Raw genomic sequence first — 20140 nt, forward strand, 5'->3', positions numbered from 1 at the left:
CTCAGACTCATTGTACTCATAGTACTCATAGAGGTGAGGCTCTTGGAATCCTGGTTGACCAAATCATAAATCTGGCTCAAGCCTACTCTATGTGGAATATCCAATCCATCACAACAGGAAAAGAATTAGGGTATCTAAGAAATGGAGTTTCATCATCTGTACTAGCCAATTCAATTCAATATGTTTTGTCCTCCAGAGTGTGGCTAAAAGAGATGATGGCATATATATCATTAAGGCTTGAACATTTCTCTCTCTCTCTCTCTCTCTCTCTCTCTCTCTCTCTCTCTCTCTCTCTCTCTCTCTCTCTCTCTCTCTCTCTCTCTCTGTCTCCCTCTCCCTCTCCCTCTGTGTGTTTGTGTGTGTGTGTGCATGTGTATATACACACATGCGCACACACATATATAAATATAAAACAGCCATACATATATACAAGCAAGCATGATTGAATTTTGAGAACCTAACATCTTCATGCCTAGAATTGGCATCTTTTGATATCCCATAGATCAATTTGACAGCTCAGAGATAAGTTTTGCAAGTGTAAGATGCAAGTTAATTCTTTTATCAATAAGCTTTTTAGTACAGGCCTGAATAAGAATCTGTAAGAAAAGAACTTCCAAAGTCAGTATGAAGAAACTCTTGTATCACTTTGAATATGAGGCACAAGTGTTAAAATGATGACTTTTTTTTCCTATGCCTTGTGGATTAAGATGTGGTAGATAATGAAGGATCTTCCAAAACAAGGGAACAATCCTTATTTAGATGCCAATCACCTATCGTCCCACAAACACAAAACATAATCATTTAGAACAGGTGTTTATTGGCCTCTCATTCCAAGGCCAAGGAGAACAGGCAGGTTTTCCAGGAGGCCCCACTCCACATCTAGTGGCTCTTATCGTAAGTCCCAGCTCCCTTATAAGCCCCAACATAGCCACTGTTGTCTGTCATCTCTGCACGCCCAGCTATCCCTTTGCCTTTGCCACTTTCGTCAAAGCGTTCCTTGTGAGAACCCGTGTATTTGCTGGTGTCCGTCAGTCTGTCTACTGCCCCAGCTGCAACAGCTTTCTGTAAGAGAATTAAACAAAGTGTTAGCTGCCTGTTGAAGGTGGATGCTGGGGAAGGGAAGATAACGGTGACAAGCTGATTCTCACACATGGGAAATTCACAGGTCTGTACAGGTGAGCTACAGGGATAAACGACAAGTGGGATGTGTGGCTTTTATTCACACCAAAAGGATCTACGTACTGGGTGAATTTTAGGTGGCTTAGATGAAAACAACCTATATTCTGTCTTTCCCAAATCTATTCTGGGGGGAAAATTAATAGAGAAATCATTCTAGATTATGGGTTTTTTTAAAGGGTTCTCACAGTATCTTAATGGTTCCTAGCATTGCACTTTTCTGGAAAGAAAAGGAGAAGAGAAGAGAAGAGAAGAGAAGAATGTGGTTACTGGTTATTTATTTATTTATTTATGGGATTTATATCCCGCCCTATCTCCCGAAGGACTCAGGGCGGCTAACAACAAAACATATAATAAGTACAGAAATGGTCAATATTGGAAGAAGGAGGAACTGCCGACTATAGAAGAATGGACTTTAAAGGTTTCTGACCTGGCAGAGATGGCAAAGATTTCGGCTTATTTGAAAGATCACTCGCAAGAATGTTACATTATGGAGTGGAGAAAATGGATTGAGTATATCCAGAACAAATATGGGACTAAAAAGTTTCATGTAGCATTTGAATAAGTCTTCTTTTCTTTTCTTTTTTCTTTTTTTATATTTAATAGTAATAGTGTTTGTAGTTATCCTATATGAGCTAGAGAGTGATAGATTTTAGAGTTTATGGTTGTTAGCATTTGGATGTTCATGATTGTTTTTTTTTGTTTTTATACCCTGTACTTAGCTCTGGGAAGTCGGGGGGGGGAGGGGGGGAGGGGTAGGGAGGGAAGGGTATGGGAGGGGAAGGGGGGATTGTTAAAGATAAAATGTATGTTAAAACTTTTTAATAAAAAAAATAAGTACAGAAATTAAGATAAAAATAAAATTAAAATCATCTGTGCAATAAATTAAAATTAAAAATTAAAAATAAATTAAAAATTGTAAATATAATTAAAATGCCTCTGTCAGTCCAGGTCAGGCAGGTGGAAAAGGAGTGTTTTGAGGCCGCGGTGAAAGGACTGGAGATTTTGGGCCATCCAAAGCTCAGGGGGGAGCTGATTCCATAGGACTGGCGCTCCCACAGTTACTGGTTACTTGACTAATAGCTGAAGGTGCAGAACAAAATCAGCGAAATGCACTGGAGGAGAGGTAATATGGTTTCTTGGGTATTGTATGGAATTTTTCCAAAAAAGATTTCACTGGTTTTGTTTCAGTGCCATTTGGCGAGCCAGATGTAATTGCCACAAGTGATGACCACAAGCTTGCAATCTATAGGAACCTTCCCTGCAGCTATGATGTGACCAGTAGCTTAGTCAGGAAAAAAAAAGAATTAGGAGAAGGAATAATAGAATAACAGAGTTGGAAGGGACCTTGGAGGTCTTCCAGTCCAACCCGCTCTTCAAGTAGGAGACCCTATACCATTCCAGATGAGTGGCTATCCAGTCTCTTCTTAAAAGCCTCCAGTACAGTAATGGAGCACCCACAACCTCTGAAGGCAAGCCATTCAGGGAGGTAGTTACTGGGAAGAAAGGAAGAGCGAGAAATGTGGGGAGAAGTCACTGTGGCATGATGGGCAGCCATATAAATCAAATGAATTAAAAAAAAACAAATTAGGTATGAGGGATAATGTAGTGTCTCTGAACAGATCTTGCTCAGCTCTCCCTGGCAGCATCATTGATTGGCTCATCCCTTATGTGTAGGGAGCTCTTCACTCACCGTCACCCCGACACTGCCTGGTTCCTTGCCCTCCATCAACTGGTGAGTGGACTGTAAAGCTTCCTCAGGGGACTTTCCTTTGAAGCGTTTAGCACTCAGCTCTTTTATTGCTTCTTGGAATTCTGGATATGTGATGTTGCGAGCACCCTTGGTCCTGCGGACACACAAACACATCAACTCTTACCCTCAGTACAAGACCAACCCTGAACAAGGCATCCAAGAATTTACAAAGAAGACAGCGTTATAAACAACAATTGCCGGTGGTCCTCGACTTACGACCACAAGTGAGCCCAGAATTTATGTTGCGAAGTGAGACATTTGTTAAGTGAGTTTTGCCCCATTTTACAACTTTGCTTGCCACATGTGTTAAACGAATCACTGCAGTTGTTCAGTTAGTAACACGGTTGTTAAGTGAATTTGGCTTCCCCACTGACTTTGCTTGTCATATGACCCCAGGACACTGTAATTGTCATAAATACGAATCAGTTGTCAAGCATCTGAATGTAAGTCACATGACCATGAGAATGCTGCGACGGTCATAAGTGTGAGAAATGGTCATAAGTCAGTTTTTCAGTGCCATCGTTACTTCAAACAGTCAGTAAATGAACTGTGGTAAGTCACGGACTGCCTATATTTCAAGACAATTATCCCATTAAGCATAAGGGAAAAAAGATCACTATCCAATTAATAAGCCCACAATTATTTACAGATGATGGCATGTCAGGAAAGTATTTTCTAGCTCTGATAACACTCTGCTCTAACCTTTACAGTAGGTTTCTGTTTGCATGAGGTTCTTTTTAAGCAGACAGTAGAATTAAAGGAGGACAGTGATCTCTTCCTGTAATGGTATGTGGGGATGACCTTGGAAAGACAGGAGAAAAACCTGCAGCCTAGACACAAGAGACTAAAATTACAAGGGGTATGAAATACTTGCAGTCTTGGGAAATTGATGTCAGAAATAATAGAAAATACTTGTAGCTCGGGTTTTATATTTTGGCAGTGGTTTGTTTGCCAGCCTTGTTTCAATTTAGTCTCTGAAGTTTTCGCTACCAGACTAAGTAACGTCATTCCTCTTTAGCTTATTTATGTCTTATGTTCCAGTGTGGTCAGTTGGTCATGTGATTGGTTGTTCGTTTGGAGCGGTATTTAAGTTCTGAGCAGCTGATTGGTTCTCTTGTTGATTGGTCATTCGAATGGTCTGGTTTCTTATGTATTTATAAATAAAATGTGCTTGTTAATTGCTCCTTTGGTAGAATACCAGGCTTCAATAAATTGACATGTGTGGCGGGCGCTGGCATGGCCAATGATTTTTGTTCCTTCCCAATCGAACTGGTGTTGTTCGTTGTCAATGTGGCTCACGATCAGGGATTTTTGGTCATGCTGTTTCAACCACTAGCCCAGGGGTAGGCAACCTCGGCTCTTTTATGACTCATGGACTTCAACTCCCAGAATTCCTGAGCCAGCATAGCTAGTGCAGGGGTAGGCAACCTCGGCTCTTTTATGACTCATGAAGTCCATGAGTCATAAAAGAGCCGAGGTTGCCTACCCCTGCACTAGCCAATCAATGTTCAAGCACCCTTGTTTTCAATTGCCTTCCTGTTTGTCCCACCTAGAGCTGGTTACAATTGTTGCAATTGATTTTGTACACTATGTTGCTGTTGTCTTCCTTCTGCACTGATGTCAGACTTGTGATGTAGTGCAGACAGGATGCACACCCAGATGAACTGAGCCTTCTTTATTGAAGTGTTACTGTAATATAATCTTGCAAAACTGAAGTTCCTCACCTGCTCTCCTTTTAGTCTCCAGAAAACTTCTCATGCTTTTCCCCCATCTGTGAACTGAGCTGCCTTATTACACTGTGGCCTAGGTTGCCAAGGTCATTCCCACATACCATTACACTTCTACACAATTTTACCGAATCGGGATACCACTTTATCTTGCATTATTTTGCTTCCCACATGTAGATCTGCCTTCAACTATTTATGATTACAAACATGGCTTCTGCCAATTCATACTGGCAAGATCCTAGGCACCTTCATGTCATCCCTCTGGTCACTTTCAAAGCCACACAGATTGTACATTTAGGAAGGTTTATATGGGGAGAAGAGGAACATGCCACTTTAATATTGGATCAAATAAATGAATTTAGGTGGCCTCTACTATAAGCTGGGGATGAGGAACAGGCCATGCATTTTGGACATGTCCTTAAGAAATGGCCACCAAGGCATCTCTGATTCATGACATGACAATGTGTTTTGAATGAATCAAACTATCTGGGTCACAATCTAAAAAGAAGAAGAAGAATGCAGTAATAATTATTTACACTTAAGCCTTATTGAGATTGGATGCCTGTTCACAAATATATATATGTACACACCAACCCTTCAGCTCACTTGACTTTATTGAAGACAATGTCCACATCAGTGCTGGTCACAGCTTTGCCATCCATTACACCACATTCCTTCAACATTTTGGAGAAGTTCTTGCCTGTCATGTCATTGCCTGTGGCAGCTGTGTCTCCATACACAGCAAATTTACGGAAGGCTTTTTCCAGCTCTGACATCCCTCTGCACTTGGGAAAAGGAAATAAAAGGAGAAAACAAGAGAACTTTCAGGACTTGCTTATAGGTTCACCCCATCATGACGAAAAGATGGGATGGAAGGAAGGAGTAGGATGAGCGAGAAGGAGATGGGATCTTCTATGTCAATCAATCAATCTGCTATTGGTCCATCAAGATTTGTTTGCTTCTTTCATGTTCAGAATCAAAAAACAGTATGAGTTCGTTCTTGCTCACAATTCCCTTTTGTTCTAGTAATACAGGCAGCCTGCAAGAATGTCCAACAGACCAAAGCTCTCCCACTTCCTCTTATAATCACTTTGATGGATAAATGTCATCACAATCGGTTAAATTAGAATACAAGGCATCAGGCTGAAGGAGCATCTTTTAACAAAAGGGATCACAAGCTATTTTGTTTTGGGTTAAAATATCATATGTATTAGTATTTGTATGTGATTGATTTCTAGTATTGCTTCTAATGTTTAAATAACATTTTTTCTGCAAGAAAATATGTAAAGGACACATTTTAAGGGCAGACAGAGAGTAAACCCAAGAAATATTAGATAGGAGAAAGACTGTACTTAAGAAGAGATTCTTGTGTGACAGTACAATTATTGAAATAATGATCAAATGAGGAAACATACATTTTAAACTGCCATATTATGGAAAATGTATGCTTATAAATAATACAGCTCAGAATTTTGTTCTTCTACTTTGCCCATTTATAAATGAACTCTGATCTACTCATGAGTGAAAAATACTGCCAGATCCTTAAAGTCATGTCTGCTTGGAAGGCTATCTTGAAATTCTTTTCAATAACTTGGGTCTCATGACTTTGACCAGAGTACTGTTCCTAAACTCAGCAACTTTAAGATAGGTGGACTTCAACTCCCAATTTCAGGAACACTGGATCAAAGTATTGAGGCTTAAGCCAAAATTGAGCCATTTAGGATGTAGTTGGGAAGGGGGCCAAATAAAAAAACGGGGAAACCAAATTCCATGCTTGATACCAGAAGAAGGAGTAAAACTAAAATAGCAAAATAGTAAAGCCCTTTTATCATCTATGGTGAGAGTACACGTCTCATAGTGTTCTGGTTGCCACAGCTAAAAAGAAAGGATATTGTAGTGCTAAAAAAATCCAAAGAAATGCAGCTAGATAATTTAGGGGCTACCACAATTTCCATAGGAAGAAAGACAACAGTGCCTGAAGCTTTTTAGCTTGGAGACAAGGCATGAAATGAGACTCCTTATAAGAGCTATACAGTATAGAAAAGTCATGCATGATATGGAAAATGCAGATAGAATTTTTTTCTCCTTCCCTTACAGTGATAATATGGGTTCATCTTTTAAATCTAAATGCAAGATTTAGAACTGATTAACGAAAGGTGTACCTTCAAGTATTTTACATACCTAATTTGTGGAATCTATGGCTATAAAATTTGGAGATTGTGTGAATTCAGCATCTTCCAGACAGGAGGATCAAAAAAAGGCAAGACAGAGAAAACAGCACTACAATCCAACCCATGATCTGCATATATATTTTAATTTTTAAAAACACTAAGATAGAGTAACTCTTCTAAGTTTACTCTGTAAATGGCAATTGGATTCTGGATTTCATCAGTCCTACTATTAATGGTCCAATGTGGCCATGAAAAATAATCCCTCCTCAAACAACTGGAGCAACACAGTCTATAATTAAAATCACTTTTCTCCTATATACAAATAGCCATCCCTTTCCCACTTCCTTAATCCTCTTAAAAACCTTTGCATAGGTGATAATTGCAAGTTGTACTACATATTTTTAAATAGAATAGAGGTTCCGAAAGCAATTACAGGAGTTCTGTGAGAAGAAGCTGGGCCCAGTCTACATATTTCCTGCCTTCATAACTGTATTAATAAGAATTTTGAAATAGCTGAAAATGGGAGTGGCACAAATTGTGATGCTCTAGCTTTGAAAGTTTTACTTCAAAACTCTTTGAGAAGAGTCAGAAAGGCACAGAGATTTTTCTTTTATTGTGTGTGCATTTTGACTTACTTTATGGGTTCATGCTGGTATCTTGCTTTTTTCCTATTCATAACAATGCTATAAGGTAGATTGGACAGGGGATGTAACCAAGAGAAAATGCCTTCAAGACCCTTAAACACGCTAGATTATATCTATCATTTCTGAGCAGCAAGGCTGTGAAATAAAGTCGAGGTCTTTCTTCCAATGATAATTGTTTTAGTTTAGTTTAGTTAATTAGACTTATATACCGCCCTTCTCCCGTAGGACTCAGGGCGGTTTGAAGATGGACTTACCTAAATGGCCTTGGGGCCCCCTGCCTTACTCTTTCTTGAGTATGTTCCTCCTAGGAATGACAAGGCCTGCTCTGAGTTTGAATCACCAGGGGCTTAGGAGTTTACTATACAGTGGGAATTGTGACTTTATCAAGTTGTCTATGACATCATGGCTGATCTCACTCTGGTAATCTGATTGCCTTTCAACTACAGATGGCCAGTGGTAAGAAGGTTGATTAGTTTCACACTTTCTTAGCATTTCAGATCCAGCAACACATCATTTTCTAGGAAGAAGCTGGAGAAAAGTCTCCATGATGAAATACAGTAACTCATCCATAATTGTTGCATGACCATGAGATAGCATTTTGACAAATTATACAGAGATCTGTATGCTAGCTTTAAAACTCCTTGAATATTAGCACTGAGGCAAAATAAACTCTGATTCCTTTTAATGTAGGAAAGGAAGGAAGGAAGGAAGGAAGGAAGGAAGGAAGGAAGGAAGGAAGGAAGGAAGGAAGGAAGGAAGGAAGGATGGATTTTAATCATCTGTGTATACAATTGTTTACAATGGTTTATTTTCTTTTATTAATGCCTGTAATAAGAAGGTTGGGGCAATTAACCTTAAAAAAGAGATGGGAGGTGAGGAAAACAATTCATGCAAACGTAATTTATTTCACTCTCATCTTTTTTTTTCGTATTTGCCAGTAAGGAGCCCAGTTTATGTCAGCAGTTGTCTTGCTCATGTGCCAGAGTTAAGACAGTGGACACCAGGCAAGAATATCCTCAGGACAAGTGGTGGCAGATTTAATTGGAAGCAGGAAAATGGGGGCAGAGATCTATTGATCCAGAGAGCCTGTGGGAAAGGAGGCTGAAAACCTGCATCTTGCAACCCTTATCTGTTCAGCCCTATTGCTACAAAAGGCTTAAACTACTGCTACCATACTTGCCTACATTCTTTGCTTCCCTCCAGAAGTTATCCAGATTTTTGAGGCCCAAAGCTGCATGCCCTACTTAAAATTTGCAAAGACTTCATGTTAATAAAATAACCCATTCGCTCCCACAAGTGTGTTCTCTTCTAAGGCTACAACTGCTGTAAGATAAGGAATCTGTTAAGCGCAGGCATTCTATGGCCCAAGTAACTGACTGGAGCTGCTGGAATTTTAACACACCAACATCTGAAGAGCCACTGATTCCTAAAGTTAAAGGGCTTGGAAGTTTCTCTATATTTCTATTGGTTTTCATATATAGTCATATTTTAAAGAATAGATAGAAATGAGCTCAGCTTCTTTCCCAGGGCAATCTCTCATTGCTTGCAAACCTGCTTGTAAAAGAAAAATTGATTAATTGATTAAAATATGATTGATATTCAGTATCTTCCATAAGCCCTCTGAATTCCCATTACCTACTATATTGATATGCAAGGTTCTGAAGACAAGAACCAAGTATAGAGTTTCCTCTTCTCTATGGTGGCCAAAATATGCCCGGTTGTCACAGTCAACATTCCTTATGTATGATCAGAAATCCTGACTCTTCCCTCCTAAAATACATTGAATATTCACAACTTCAGGAAGGAAACCCAAAATTTGGGTACCGAAATCTGCTGCTAATCACACTAAAATAGCATGCTGCTCTATTTGGCCATGGATCGTTCCAAGATTAATTGCACTGATCTCCCAGCATGAATTTCTCTGCAGGTTTGTGCTAGCTGAAAACAATTCTTCAGGATATAGTTAACATGGTTGGGCCAAAGGGGCCCAGTTCAGTGACCTGGTTGGGTGATCCTAAGCAACACATTCACCAAACACAGAGTGCCAGAGGCAAAGTGTTTCATAGGCTTCTCCATCCAAGGACAAAGGGAGGTTCTCAAAAGATGCTACAAGTTCTGCCTAACATCTGGGGATTTGTATAGTTGGGTGTTATAATGTACAGTAGCTCCCACTTTGGTAGATCGCCTGTATGTTCAGCTATCCCTTCAGTCTCACTGCCACTTGTCTCACTTTTCTCCAGAGAATGTGTTGCCTATATTCCTCAGTTTACCACAGAATTCCAGAGCAAATGCACTTGAGAGTTTTAGATGTGAGTTAGATCTAAAACTCAATTCAAAATCAAATCCAGATTTGTTCCAGGCCAATCTGCTGTAATTTCGGATTACAGCTCTCCTCATTTTCCACCAACAGGTTCAGCAGCATGCCGATTTGTGTACTTTGTGCAAAGAAAATGTTTATTTGTATTTTTTTTTATTTTGCCTAAAACAAAGGATATGGTTCCCTCATTGGAAATCTTCATTTATATGATTTCAGACATTTTAGTACATTCTTCTGCTTTTAAATATATCCTTGCAAACAAAACATTTTTTTTTCAAAAAGTAAACTTAGATTCTCAAGGTAGTGAATTCTGTGCCTAGCATCCCATTCCATACTTATTTCCTATATTTCCATAGAAAAAGAACAAGCCACATCCTTTTGCTCAAGTAATTCAAATGTAAAGTGTTTTGAAATCAGGCTGTCTCTTCTGGTGCAAAGGAACATTCACTCACTTGTTCCTCCAGGTTGGATGGCCTTTTCCCCTCCATTAGCTTCAATATGGCCTGTAGGGCTTCCTCGTGAGATTGTTCCTTAAAGCACTTTCTGCTCAGCAATTTAATGGCTTGCAAAAACTCAATATAGTTAATGTGGGTGGCCCCCTTAAACCTGCAGGAGAAAGAGCGGGGAATCAATTAACCATATGCTAGTGGATTTTTCATTCCCCACTAAGCTGTGACGCAGGGGTGAACCATTTATTCTTGCATGAAATTCCCATACCTATCCTTAAAGCTGGCCAAACTTTGAAAAATGCAAGGCAAGACTGGGATTTGGGACTTACAAGAGTGAAAATGGTGACGATTAGCACTCTTAAGAGCCTCCTGTTCTTTTTGCTACCTAAAACCCCAGAAACAGAATAAAAAGAAAATGAGAATTTTTGTTCCTTCTGGAAAACTAGGAGCTGAAATACACTATCTGTTCCTTCCAACATGGCCCCACCACTGCTGTAAACCAGACAGCTGAAATCATATAAGCCTCTAAGATTAAGGCTTTAATCTCTGGGATAAATACAGTATCCAGGGATCTGTGAATTTGGATGAGAAAAGAGTTTCAACTTTATTTTCACTAGTCTTAACTGAAATTTAACTTTTCAAATAGACAACACAGTAAATCCAGATGGCCCCAGACCTTCGCACCTTCCGGCGTGACTTAAAAACCTACCTATTCCAGCAAGCCGGCCTGGCCTGATAGATTTTGGGGTTTCATTTGTTTTACTATTGCTTTACTGTATACTTACCTTGCTCTGTACACCACCCCGAGTCCTTCGGGAGAAGGGCGGTATATAAAACAAACAAACAAACAAACAAACAAATAAATAAATAAATAAATAAATAAATAAATTATGGTCTCTAGTCTCCAAAATTTTTTAGTTTCAATAAATCTACCTAAACTCTAAAAAGTGGTATTGTCTTGTATTGAAACATGTAGTACATTATTACAAATATATGTCAATTAAAAAAAAATACTTGAACTATATTTTGAACATAATTTGTTTCCTTATAACTTCTACCTATGCATTTTATTTTATTCATTTGAATACATCCTTCTGAAAACTCTATTTCTCACCAGACTTTTAAAGATGTTTATGACACAACGAAGGAAGGACATCTTCTTAATATGGTTTGTTGGTGCAGAAAACTGTATTTGGGGGCTAAACAGCCTACTGTGAACAATTAGTAAGTAATCTTAGTGCTTTAAGTAGTCCCTGCAAGCTTGTTTGCAATGTTCCCACCACTATCATTCCAAGCTCACTTGACTTCATTGAAGGCAATGAGCACATCATTGCTGGTCATGACTTTCCCATCCATCACATCACATTCCTTCAACATCTTGTAGAAGTTCTTCCTAGACATGGTGTTCCTGTGAGTAGATGTGTTTTCATACGCAGCAAATCGGAGGAAAGTTTTTTCCAGTTCTGACATTACTTCTGCAAGAGTGAAGGGGACATGATGTCCTTAGAAGAGGACCTAAAATTGGGTCAAAAGGGGAGGAGGGCAACACCTTTGAACAGATAACAGAGGGTTCTTGCTGGAAGGCAGTAATGGGAATTGAAAACAAACTTTCACCAATGAATAATGGCTATAGCAGCTATTCTCACTTCTTGATGAAAAACCATAATTTTTCTCAGTGTACACAATCCTGAGCCTGAAGTCAAGAATACTAATTATGTTCTTAATTGGTAAGAAGTGTTCCACTATCTGAAGACATTTCTCTTATAGCTGGATAGCTTTATAAGGGAAAACATAAATGATGGTTCACAAAACAAAGATTGAGTTTTACACTTATCATGAAAGGTGCACCTTTACTGGCTGCTGGTAATCTTTGACAAAGTGGCAGTTATCCAGCTTCCAATGTATTGCCTAGGAAGGACACAACTGAGCAGTTCATTTCAAATCTCATTCTTAAAAGAACATTTTATTACAATTTAAAAAACATATTGCATTTCAAAAGTATGCACATTTTAAGTTTTGGAATGATTTGTCCTGGTATTTTTAGCATAAGATTGGAGATGACTTCAGAGATCATCTGATCCAATGTTTTTTCAAACTGGGCAACTTGTTTCCAACTTGCAACCATGGCTGGCTAGAGAATTCTGGGAGGTGAAGTCCACATATTTTAATGCCGCTAAGTTTGAAAAACACTCATCTAGCTTAACGAAGTACCAAAGCGTAACTCTCACCGTCTTTGACCTATTTTCCTGTTATTGCAGCCACTGGCAGAATTTTTATTATGTTGCAGAAAGTGCAGCCACATTAAGTCCTCTTTATACATTGCCTGAAGGCCACCTACACATATAATTTGAAATAGTGATTATGACCTTGTAGTTTGCCTATGATGTCATCATTAATGTAAAATTTCAATACCCTATCAAGAAATGAAGCTTTGTGGAAGGAAGATGCCTCCAGCTCCAAGTGATACAATGCACAATGTGATGCCTGCTATAGTAAAATTCTTTATCATTTCAAGAATTATATCATACACAAGAGTATTGACCTTTAAAAAAATGAGTTGTAAGTTCTGGCATGTCAATCTAGTGAAGAACTGCTATTCAAAAACTGGGATTTCATGAAGTCATTCCAAAACATACCTTCTTCTAATACTGAATAGTACATGTATTTCTGAGCAATTCTACTTTCTCTGAAAAGCAAATAGAGCTTAACTTATCTGCAATCCATTTTGAAAAATACCATATTGGGCTACATCCAAATGTCATTGTTCTTACTACAGATGAATTTATTTCAAAAGTAGTGAATGTGATCTGCTACTACAATAGTCTATTCAATCTGATAATATCTTTATGCTGGAAATTTTGGTAGTTCCCATCTAAAGCATAGGATCTGAAAGTCCAGTTATTTGTATACTAAACCTTTGTTTACTGGTCTGGATGTTTGCAAAGAATTAAGACATGACAAGTGTGATTTATGAATCATGAGTGCATGTGCAAATACAAAAATTGTATGAAAAATGCTAATTTATAATGTGAGCCTGTGAAAGCTAATGATGCCTGGATAGGTAGAAATGCTAGATCAACTGTTTTTTATGCCTGGAATTTCAGTATGGTTCTCTATCCAGTGTCTTAACAGGTGTTCAATCACTGAAGAGGCATTGAATCACTTTGGATAAACATATAGCCTGCCCTTCCCACAAATTGGCATGCTTGGTGAGCATAACAAAATAACTTGGGCAATGAGGCCACTTGGAACTCTTTTTGGCCAAAAATTAGGATTAACCAGGTGGTGGTAATCCAGCAAGCACCATCCTTCACAACATTCCTGGGTCTTCCAGTTGTGACACTTAGGACCACAGGTTTAATTTTAACTTATTCAAAAGAGTTCAGTATAGATTTCAAACCTGGTACTGTTTGTCAAGTTAACCCAAAAAGGAGACAATACTGTGCTTTCCCATCAGAGAGAAATCAGAAGCAATTCCTGTGTTTAATTTTATAAATCCTATCTTGGAGAGGCAGATTATGCTCAGCATCTGTAGTATGACTTTCACAAGTTGTTAGATGAGCATAAGCTTTGCAGTGCTGCACAGAACATGGTATGGAAAGACAGCACACAGAGCTGCATTTTTATTATCTAACTTTTTTCTCCTACTTCATGGCTTTTCTTATCAGTTTTTTGGTGCTTCAGCAGCTGTACAAAACATCAATGAGCACTCACAAATGGCATAATTTAGGTCTGCACTCCATGTATGCAAACATGAACATGTTTAGTCAAATAACGAAGTCAAAAGACATACTTAAGGACCGCACTTCTATTAGACAAGACCAGGACACCAATGTAATGTTTTTTCCATTGCAATTATATGTGTGTAGTTCCTCGAATTTGATGCATTTCTGCCTTATTTATTTAATAAACTTAGGTGCTCCCATCTCACCAAAAGTGTGATACAAAGCAGCTTACAAAACAACAAAAAGATAAACATAGAAAAGCATTAAAATTAGCAAAAGCAATAGCACTTAAGACTTACATACCACTTCATAGTGCTTTAAAGCCCTCTCTTAGCGGTTTAGAGTCAGCATATTGCCCCCAAATAATCTGGGTCCTCATTTTATCAACCTCAGAAGGATGGAAGGCTGAGTCAACCTTGAGCCAGTAAGGATAGATCTCCTGGCAGTGAGCTGAATTAGCCTGCAATACTGCATTCTAACCACTGTGCCACCACGGGTTTTTAAAATTAAGGTATTTTTTTTAAAAAAATGATAATATTTAAAATTAAGGTACGTACGGTAACTTATGTAAGAACTAAAACCAAGAAGGTGGATGGCATGGGAGTGAGGTCTTCCTCTTACTGGGTCAACCTCCTCCAGCAAACAGCACACACACACACACACACAACCCAGACAGCAGGCAAAACCAGATTTTAAGGCCCTTCTAGAAGGCCAAAGGGTGGGGACAGATATCACTGGCAGTAGAATATTCCACGTGGTGGGAGCCACAATAGAAAAGGCTCTTCTCCTCAACCCTGCCAACCAAAATTCCTTCACAGGGTCTGCAGCAAGCTCTTTCTGCTGGAGCAAGCGGGCAGGTTAAACCCATTATTTTTTCCTGGAACGAATCTGACAGATTCATTGTCAGGAAGCTCAGGCAACCATTGGAGACTTTTTTCACACTGAGGACAAATAAGAGGATTTCTGGAGCTTAATACATTTGTCATTGGCTAAGTGTATTTCTTTAGCATGAATCCTTTCATGGCTGGAAAAGACAGGACACGGGAAGCTTTGGTACATTTGCCTCTCATCAATTTTATTATGGAGTAAACATGGGTATGCTGGACTAGGTCAGGCTACACCACGGGTCGGCAACCCGCGGCTCCGGAGCTGCATGCGGCTCTTTGAGCCGTCTCCTGTGGCTCCCAGCTGCCTGGTGCACACGCACCTCTTCGGACGGGCAGTAGTGCGCGCGCACCTCTCCAAATGGAGAGTGGCACCGCCCGTTCCGAAGGGCGGAGGTGCGCGCGCACCTCTCCAAGCCGCCGCCGTCCCGTCCGGAGACCTGCCGCATTCGTCAAACATGGACGAACACGGCAGCTGTGCAAACGGGATGGCGGCGGTTTGGATAGTGCGCGCGCACCTCTCCCAACCTGCCGCCGTCCGGAGACCTGCCGACGGATGGCGGCAGCTTGGGAGAGGTGCACGCGCACTCACCAAACAGCCGCCATCCTGTCTGGAGACCTGCCGCGTTCGTCAAACATTGACGAACACGGCAGCTGTGCAAACGGGATGGCGGCGGTTTGGAGAGTGCGCGCGCACCTCTCCAAGCCGTCCCGTCCGGAGACCTGCCGCATTCGTCAAACATCGACGAACACGGCAGCTGTGCAAACGGGATGGCGGCGGTTTGGAGAGTGCGCACGCACTCTCCAAACCGCCGCCATCCCGTTTGCACAGCTGCCGCGTTCGTCAATGTTTGATGAACGCGGCAGGTCTCCGGACGGGACAGCGCGCACCTCTCCAAAGGGGACACCCGTCGCAGCGCAGGTGCCTCCCATTTTGCGCATGTGCGTGACTGGACGCACGCGCACGCACTTTTTGCAGCTCCCACTTTTTTGTTTGTGTGATGGAACCGGTTCTGAGTGGCTCTTTTCCTTTTTCCAGTTGCCGACCCCTGGGCTACACCATCAGTTTCCCAATGTAACCATAACTATACTGCATCATTTCTTGAAGCATTTCTACCTTAATATTTTTCTGTAATGATCGTGCCGATGTTCAGCAAGGGCTTAGAAGGCCACTGGAAACTTTTTTCTACATTCACAACAGATGTGCAGCTTCTTGAGCTTGGTACATTTGTTTCTAGTCATTATTTCCCCAGAATGAGAGCATTTAGGTTGAACAAGGGAGAAAACCCCTTGAAGTTCTTTTCACAGAGTACACCCAAACAGCTTTTGAAGCTTTATGCGTTTATTTCTACATGACATTTCTCTAAAATAAGTGTGTTCATGTCAGGCAGTCAGAGAGCCTTTGGAAACCTTTTCCACACTGATCAAAAATATGTGATTTGTTGAGGCATTGCTTCCCTCTCAGTAATTATTTTCTAGAATGAGTGCGTTCATGTCGGGCAAGATCAGAAGGCCATCTGAAGCTTTTTCCACACTGATCACAGATGCAGGATTTGTTGAGCTTGGTGGATTTGCCTCTCACTAATTTACTTCTGGAATGAGTTTGTTCATGTTTGGCAAGTTGAGAACGCCACTGGAAACTCTTTCCACATTGACTACATGTATAGCATTTCTTGAGTTTGGTGCACTTGCCTCTCAATTTTTTTCTAGAATGAGTGCGTTCGTGTCGGGCAAGATCAGAAGGCCATCTGAAACTTTTTCCACACTGATCACAGATGCAGGATTTGTTGAGCTTGGTGCATTTGCCTCTCACTAACTGACTTCTGGAATGAGTTTGTTCATGTTTGGCAAGTTGAGAACGCCATTGGAAATTCTTTCCACATTGACTACATGTATAGCATTTCTTGAGTTTGGTGCACTTCCCTCTCAATAATTTTTTTCTAGAATGAATGCGTTCATGTCGGGCACGATCAGAAGGCCATCTGAAGCTTTTTCCACACCAATAACAGATACGGGACTTAATGAGCTTGGTGCATTTGCCTCTCACTAATTTACTTCTTGAATGAGTGTGTTCATGTTGGGCAGATTGAGAAGGCCACTGGAAGCTGTTTCCACATTGACTATGTGTGTAGTATTTATTGAGTTTGGTGCCCTTGTTTCTCAGTAATTTTTTTCTAGAATGAGTACATTTATGTTGGGCAAGTTCGGACCACTCAAAATTTTTTCCACACTGTCCACAAATATAGGATATTTTGAGCTTGGTGCACTTACCTCTCATTTCTTTTGTTCTAAAATGAGTCTGTTCATGTTGGGCAAGTTGAGAAAGCGAATGGTAACTTACTCCACAGTGATCACAAATATAGGATTTGTTGAACTTGATGCCTCTCATTAACTTACTGCTAGAATGAGTTTGTTTATGTTGGACAAGGTGAGAAGGCCAATAGAAATGTTTTCCACACTGATCACAGATATAGGATTTGTCAGGTTTGGTGCCCTTTCCTCTCATTATTTTTTTTTTAGAATGAATGTGTTTATGTCGAGCAAGGTCAGAAGGCCACTTGAAGCTTTTTCCACAGTGACCACAGGTGTAGGGTTTGTTTTTCTGAGTTGACTGGTTTTTCTTCAGATGGGGAAGTTGGTCAAATTTCATGAGACCAGGTGGCAAACCATTTTGATCATCTACCTTTGATGGGCATTGTTTCTCACTAGCTTTCCCAGAGTGCAAAACTTCATATTGAGCCAGGTCAGAGGACCATGGGAAGTCCTTCCCACATTCCTTACCTATCCTCAGACTCTTGAAATGGAAACCTTGGTCTGTTATTTGATTTGATGGAGGTTTAACTGTTTCAGAAGATCCTATATCTTTACTTTCCATTTGAAATTGACTTACACAGCCTGCTTGCATTTTAAATTGGTCCTGTGTGTCTGCTTCCCCTCCCAAGGGAACATGTAGATGATGTTTGGCCAACAAACAATGACATTGGAAATTGTTCTTATCACAGTTAGAAGTGTACAGATTCTTGGCATAGTTCTTTTGGTCTATGGGAACATTTGATTTTTCACTTAATGTTTTCTCTGCTTCAAGAGGAATGAGCATTGCATTTTTGGGACTGTATGCTCCCAAATGGAACAGTTCATCTCTATCTGCTTTCAAATTATCAAGATGTTGTTGAGCACAAAGACAATGACAGCATCTTCCACATCGATCATTGTGTTGTTTCCCTGTATAAGGACTTGTGAACTTTGAGTTTAGGTTGCATGTTTCACAAGAGTCGACAAACATGTTCCCTGTCACATGGGGAACAAATGAAAAGGTACTAGATTTATTTATTTTTGACTCACCCTGTCTAGTCAGTTCCTCCCTAGGCTGTATATGCCACTTACGTACAGAAGATCTGCAGAAATCCTTTCCACTCCGATGGCAGAGATAAAGCATCTTGGCATGAATGTTATGATCTCTTGACATTTGTTGGAATGTTTCCCAAGAGGTTGCACACATACTATTTTCCTGCAAAAGAGTCGAGACAGGGGCTGAATGACTTGAATTTCTACCTTCCAAATAAAGCTGGTCTTGTCTATCTGCTTCTCCTCCCAAATATAGCAGCTGATGCTGGATAAGCTCAGAAAGCCACTGGTATTCCTTTCCACAGTGGTCACAGATATGTAGATCTTTACTTTCAGTCCTCTCGTCTGTCACTTGTATTGCATTTGGACCAACTGCTTCATCAACATAGTCTATTATATTTATTTCCTTAAGAGAAATGGGTACTAATGTGCTTCCATAGCATGCTTCTGGTATCATCAGACTGCTTGCTTCTGATTTGCAATTTTGATCCTGCCAAGCCGGGTTTTCATTTGGAGGCACATTCTTGGTTTGGTTGTTGTGGTTATTAATTTGTTTTGAACTTTGGCTATTTGCTTCCTCATCCTTTATAGAGAAGATCTTGTCCTGCTGTGGTACTGAAAGGTTGGTCACAATTTTGTCTGATTGCCCCCGATACTCCCAAACTGCTTCTGTCTTTGCTGAGTCCTCCAATGCTAGTTTCTCAGCAGTTGTCAGCTGATCAGTCGGCAAACCTTCATTATCTGCCAAAATTAAAAACACTAAAAATAATACCTGGATAAAACTGACCCCTACACTTTAAACATGTACTTTAATTGTAGGAGAAACAAACATAATTCCTTAAATTTAGGGAATTTAGGGAATTTGCTCTCGCAAGTAAGCTTGCCAAACTTTATGTGTAGCCATAAAAGCTTGACATGTTAAAACCATCATTATATGAGATTGTGGAGAATTAGTGATTTCATGATTTGGGGAAAATAGTAGTTATTCTGGTAATGGAAATGTTGGAACTGTCGGCATCTAACAGAATGACAAGAAAATTGGGCTAACATTAATCTTAAGCCTTAAATTACACAATCAAACAAGCTATATGGTATAGCTCCTTGGTCAGAACCATTCCAATATGCTTCTCTGAATATTTCTTCAAAATTACGCTGTACATAAAATACCAGGGAGACAGGCTGCACCCTGTTTGTTTTTTTTAACATTATAACTTGCCTCTAAACCTGCAAGTTGGATTGTTAGGCAAACTCAGTTTTTAAACCAGATTAGAACAGACTGAAGATAATAAAAACCTATTCTAAAAAAGAGCTTATACAGTCATGGCCGAAATTGTTGGCACCCCAGAAATTTTTCTAGAAAATCAAGTATTTCTCACAGAAAAGTATTGCAGGAACACATGTTCAAAGTAGACACTGTTTATGTACAAATAGTAATGATAGTTGCAGTTCTCCAAAATTTTAGATCCCTACAAAAGTTCATGTTATATTGTAACTGTATTATTCATATATTTAATATATGATTATGACATTACTCATATACATGAAAATGACAAGACATTTCCCTAGATGCCAGTTGTCTTTTGAGACCCATTCAAAATTTCAGCAAAGCTGCATGAAGATTAGCAGAATATAGCCCTGAGTCGTGGCAACCACAGAGGACATCCCAAAAATCAATCGTACTGCAACCTTGCAGGCAAAACTCTGCCTTTTTTGTTTACTACATGTAAAAAAAAACTGGCAGGGCTTTTTTTTTGAAGAAAAAAAAAGCCCCCTCTGAAAGCCTATTGCAGGGCTAGGCAATCTTGGCCCTTTTTATGACTGGTGGACTTCAACTCCCAGAAATCCTGAGGCAGCCATGATAAGGGGAAAGGGAAAGGTTTCCAAGCTAAGCCATGCTGGCTCAGGAATTCTGGGAGTTGAAGTCCTTTAGTCATAAAAGAGCCTGCACT

At 39.9% G+C, this 20140-nt stretch overlaps 1 protein-coding gene across 1 annotated transcript; it reads right to left on the reverse strand.

The window, feature by feature from the left end:
* Positions 1–879: 879 nt before the first annotated feature.
* LOC310650363 (tubulin polymerization-promoting protein family member 2-like) lies at positions 880–11707 on the reverse strand (the record flags this gene model as incomplete). The annotated part of the gene is made up of 4 exons (XM_083379279.1): positions 880–1062; positions 2870–3023; positions 5263–5436; positions 11538–11707. The coding sequence occupies 4 exons, from the start codon at positions 11705–11707 to the stop codon at positions 880–882; spliced, it is 681 nt and encodes a 226-aa protein (XP_083235405.1).
* Between the last annotated feature and the right edge of the window lie 8433 nt (positions 11708–20140).

This window comes from Vipera ursinii, assembly GCF_947247035.1.
Source record: "Vipera ursinii genome assembly, chromosome: Z".
Classification (NCBI taxonomy): Eukaryota; Metazoa; Chordata; class Lepidosauria; order Squamata; family Viperidae; genus Vipera; species Vipera ursinii.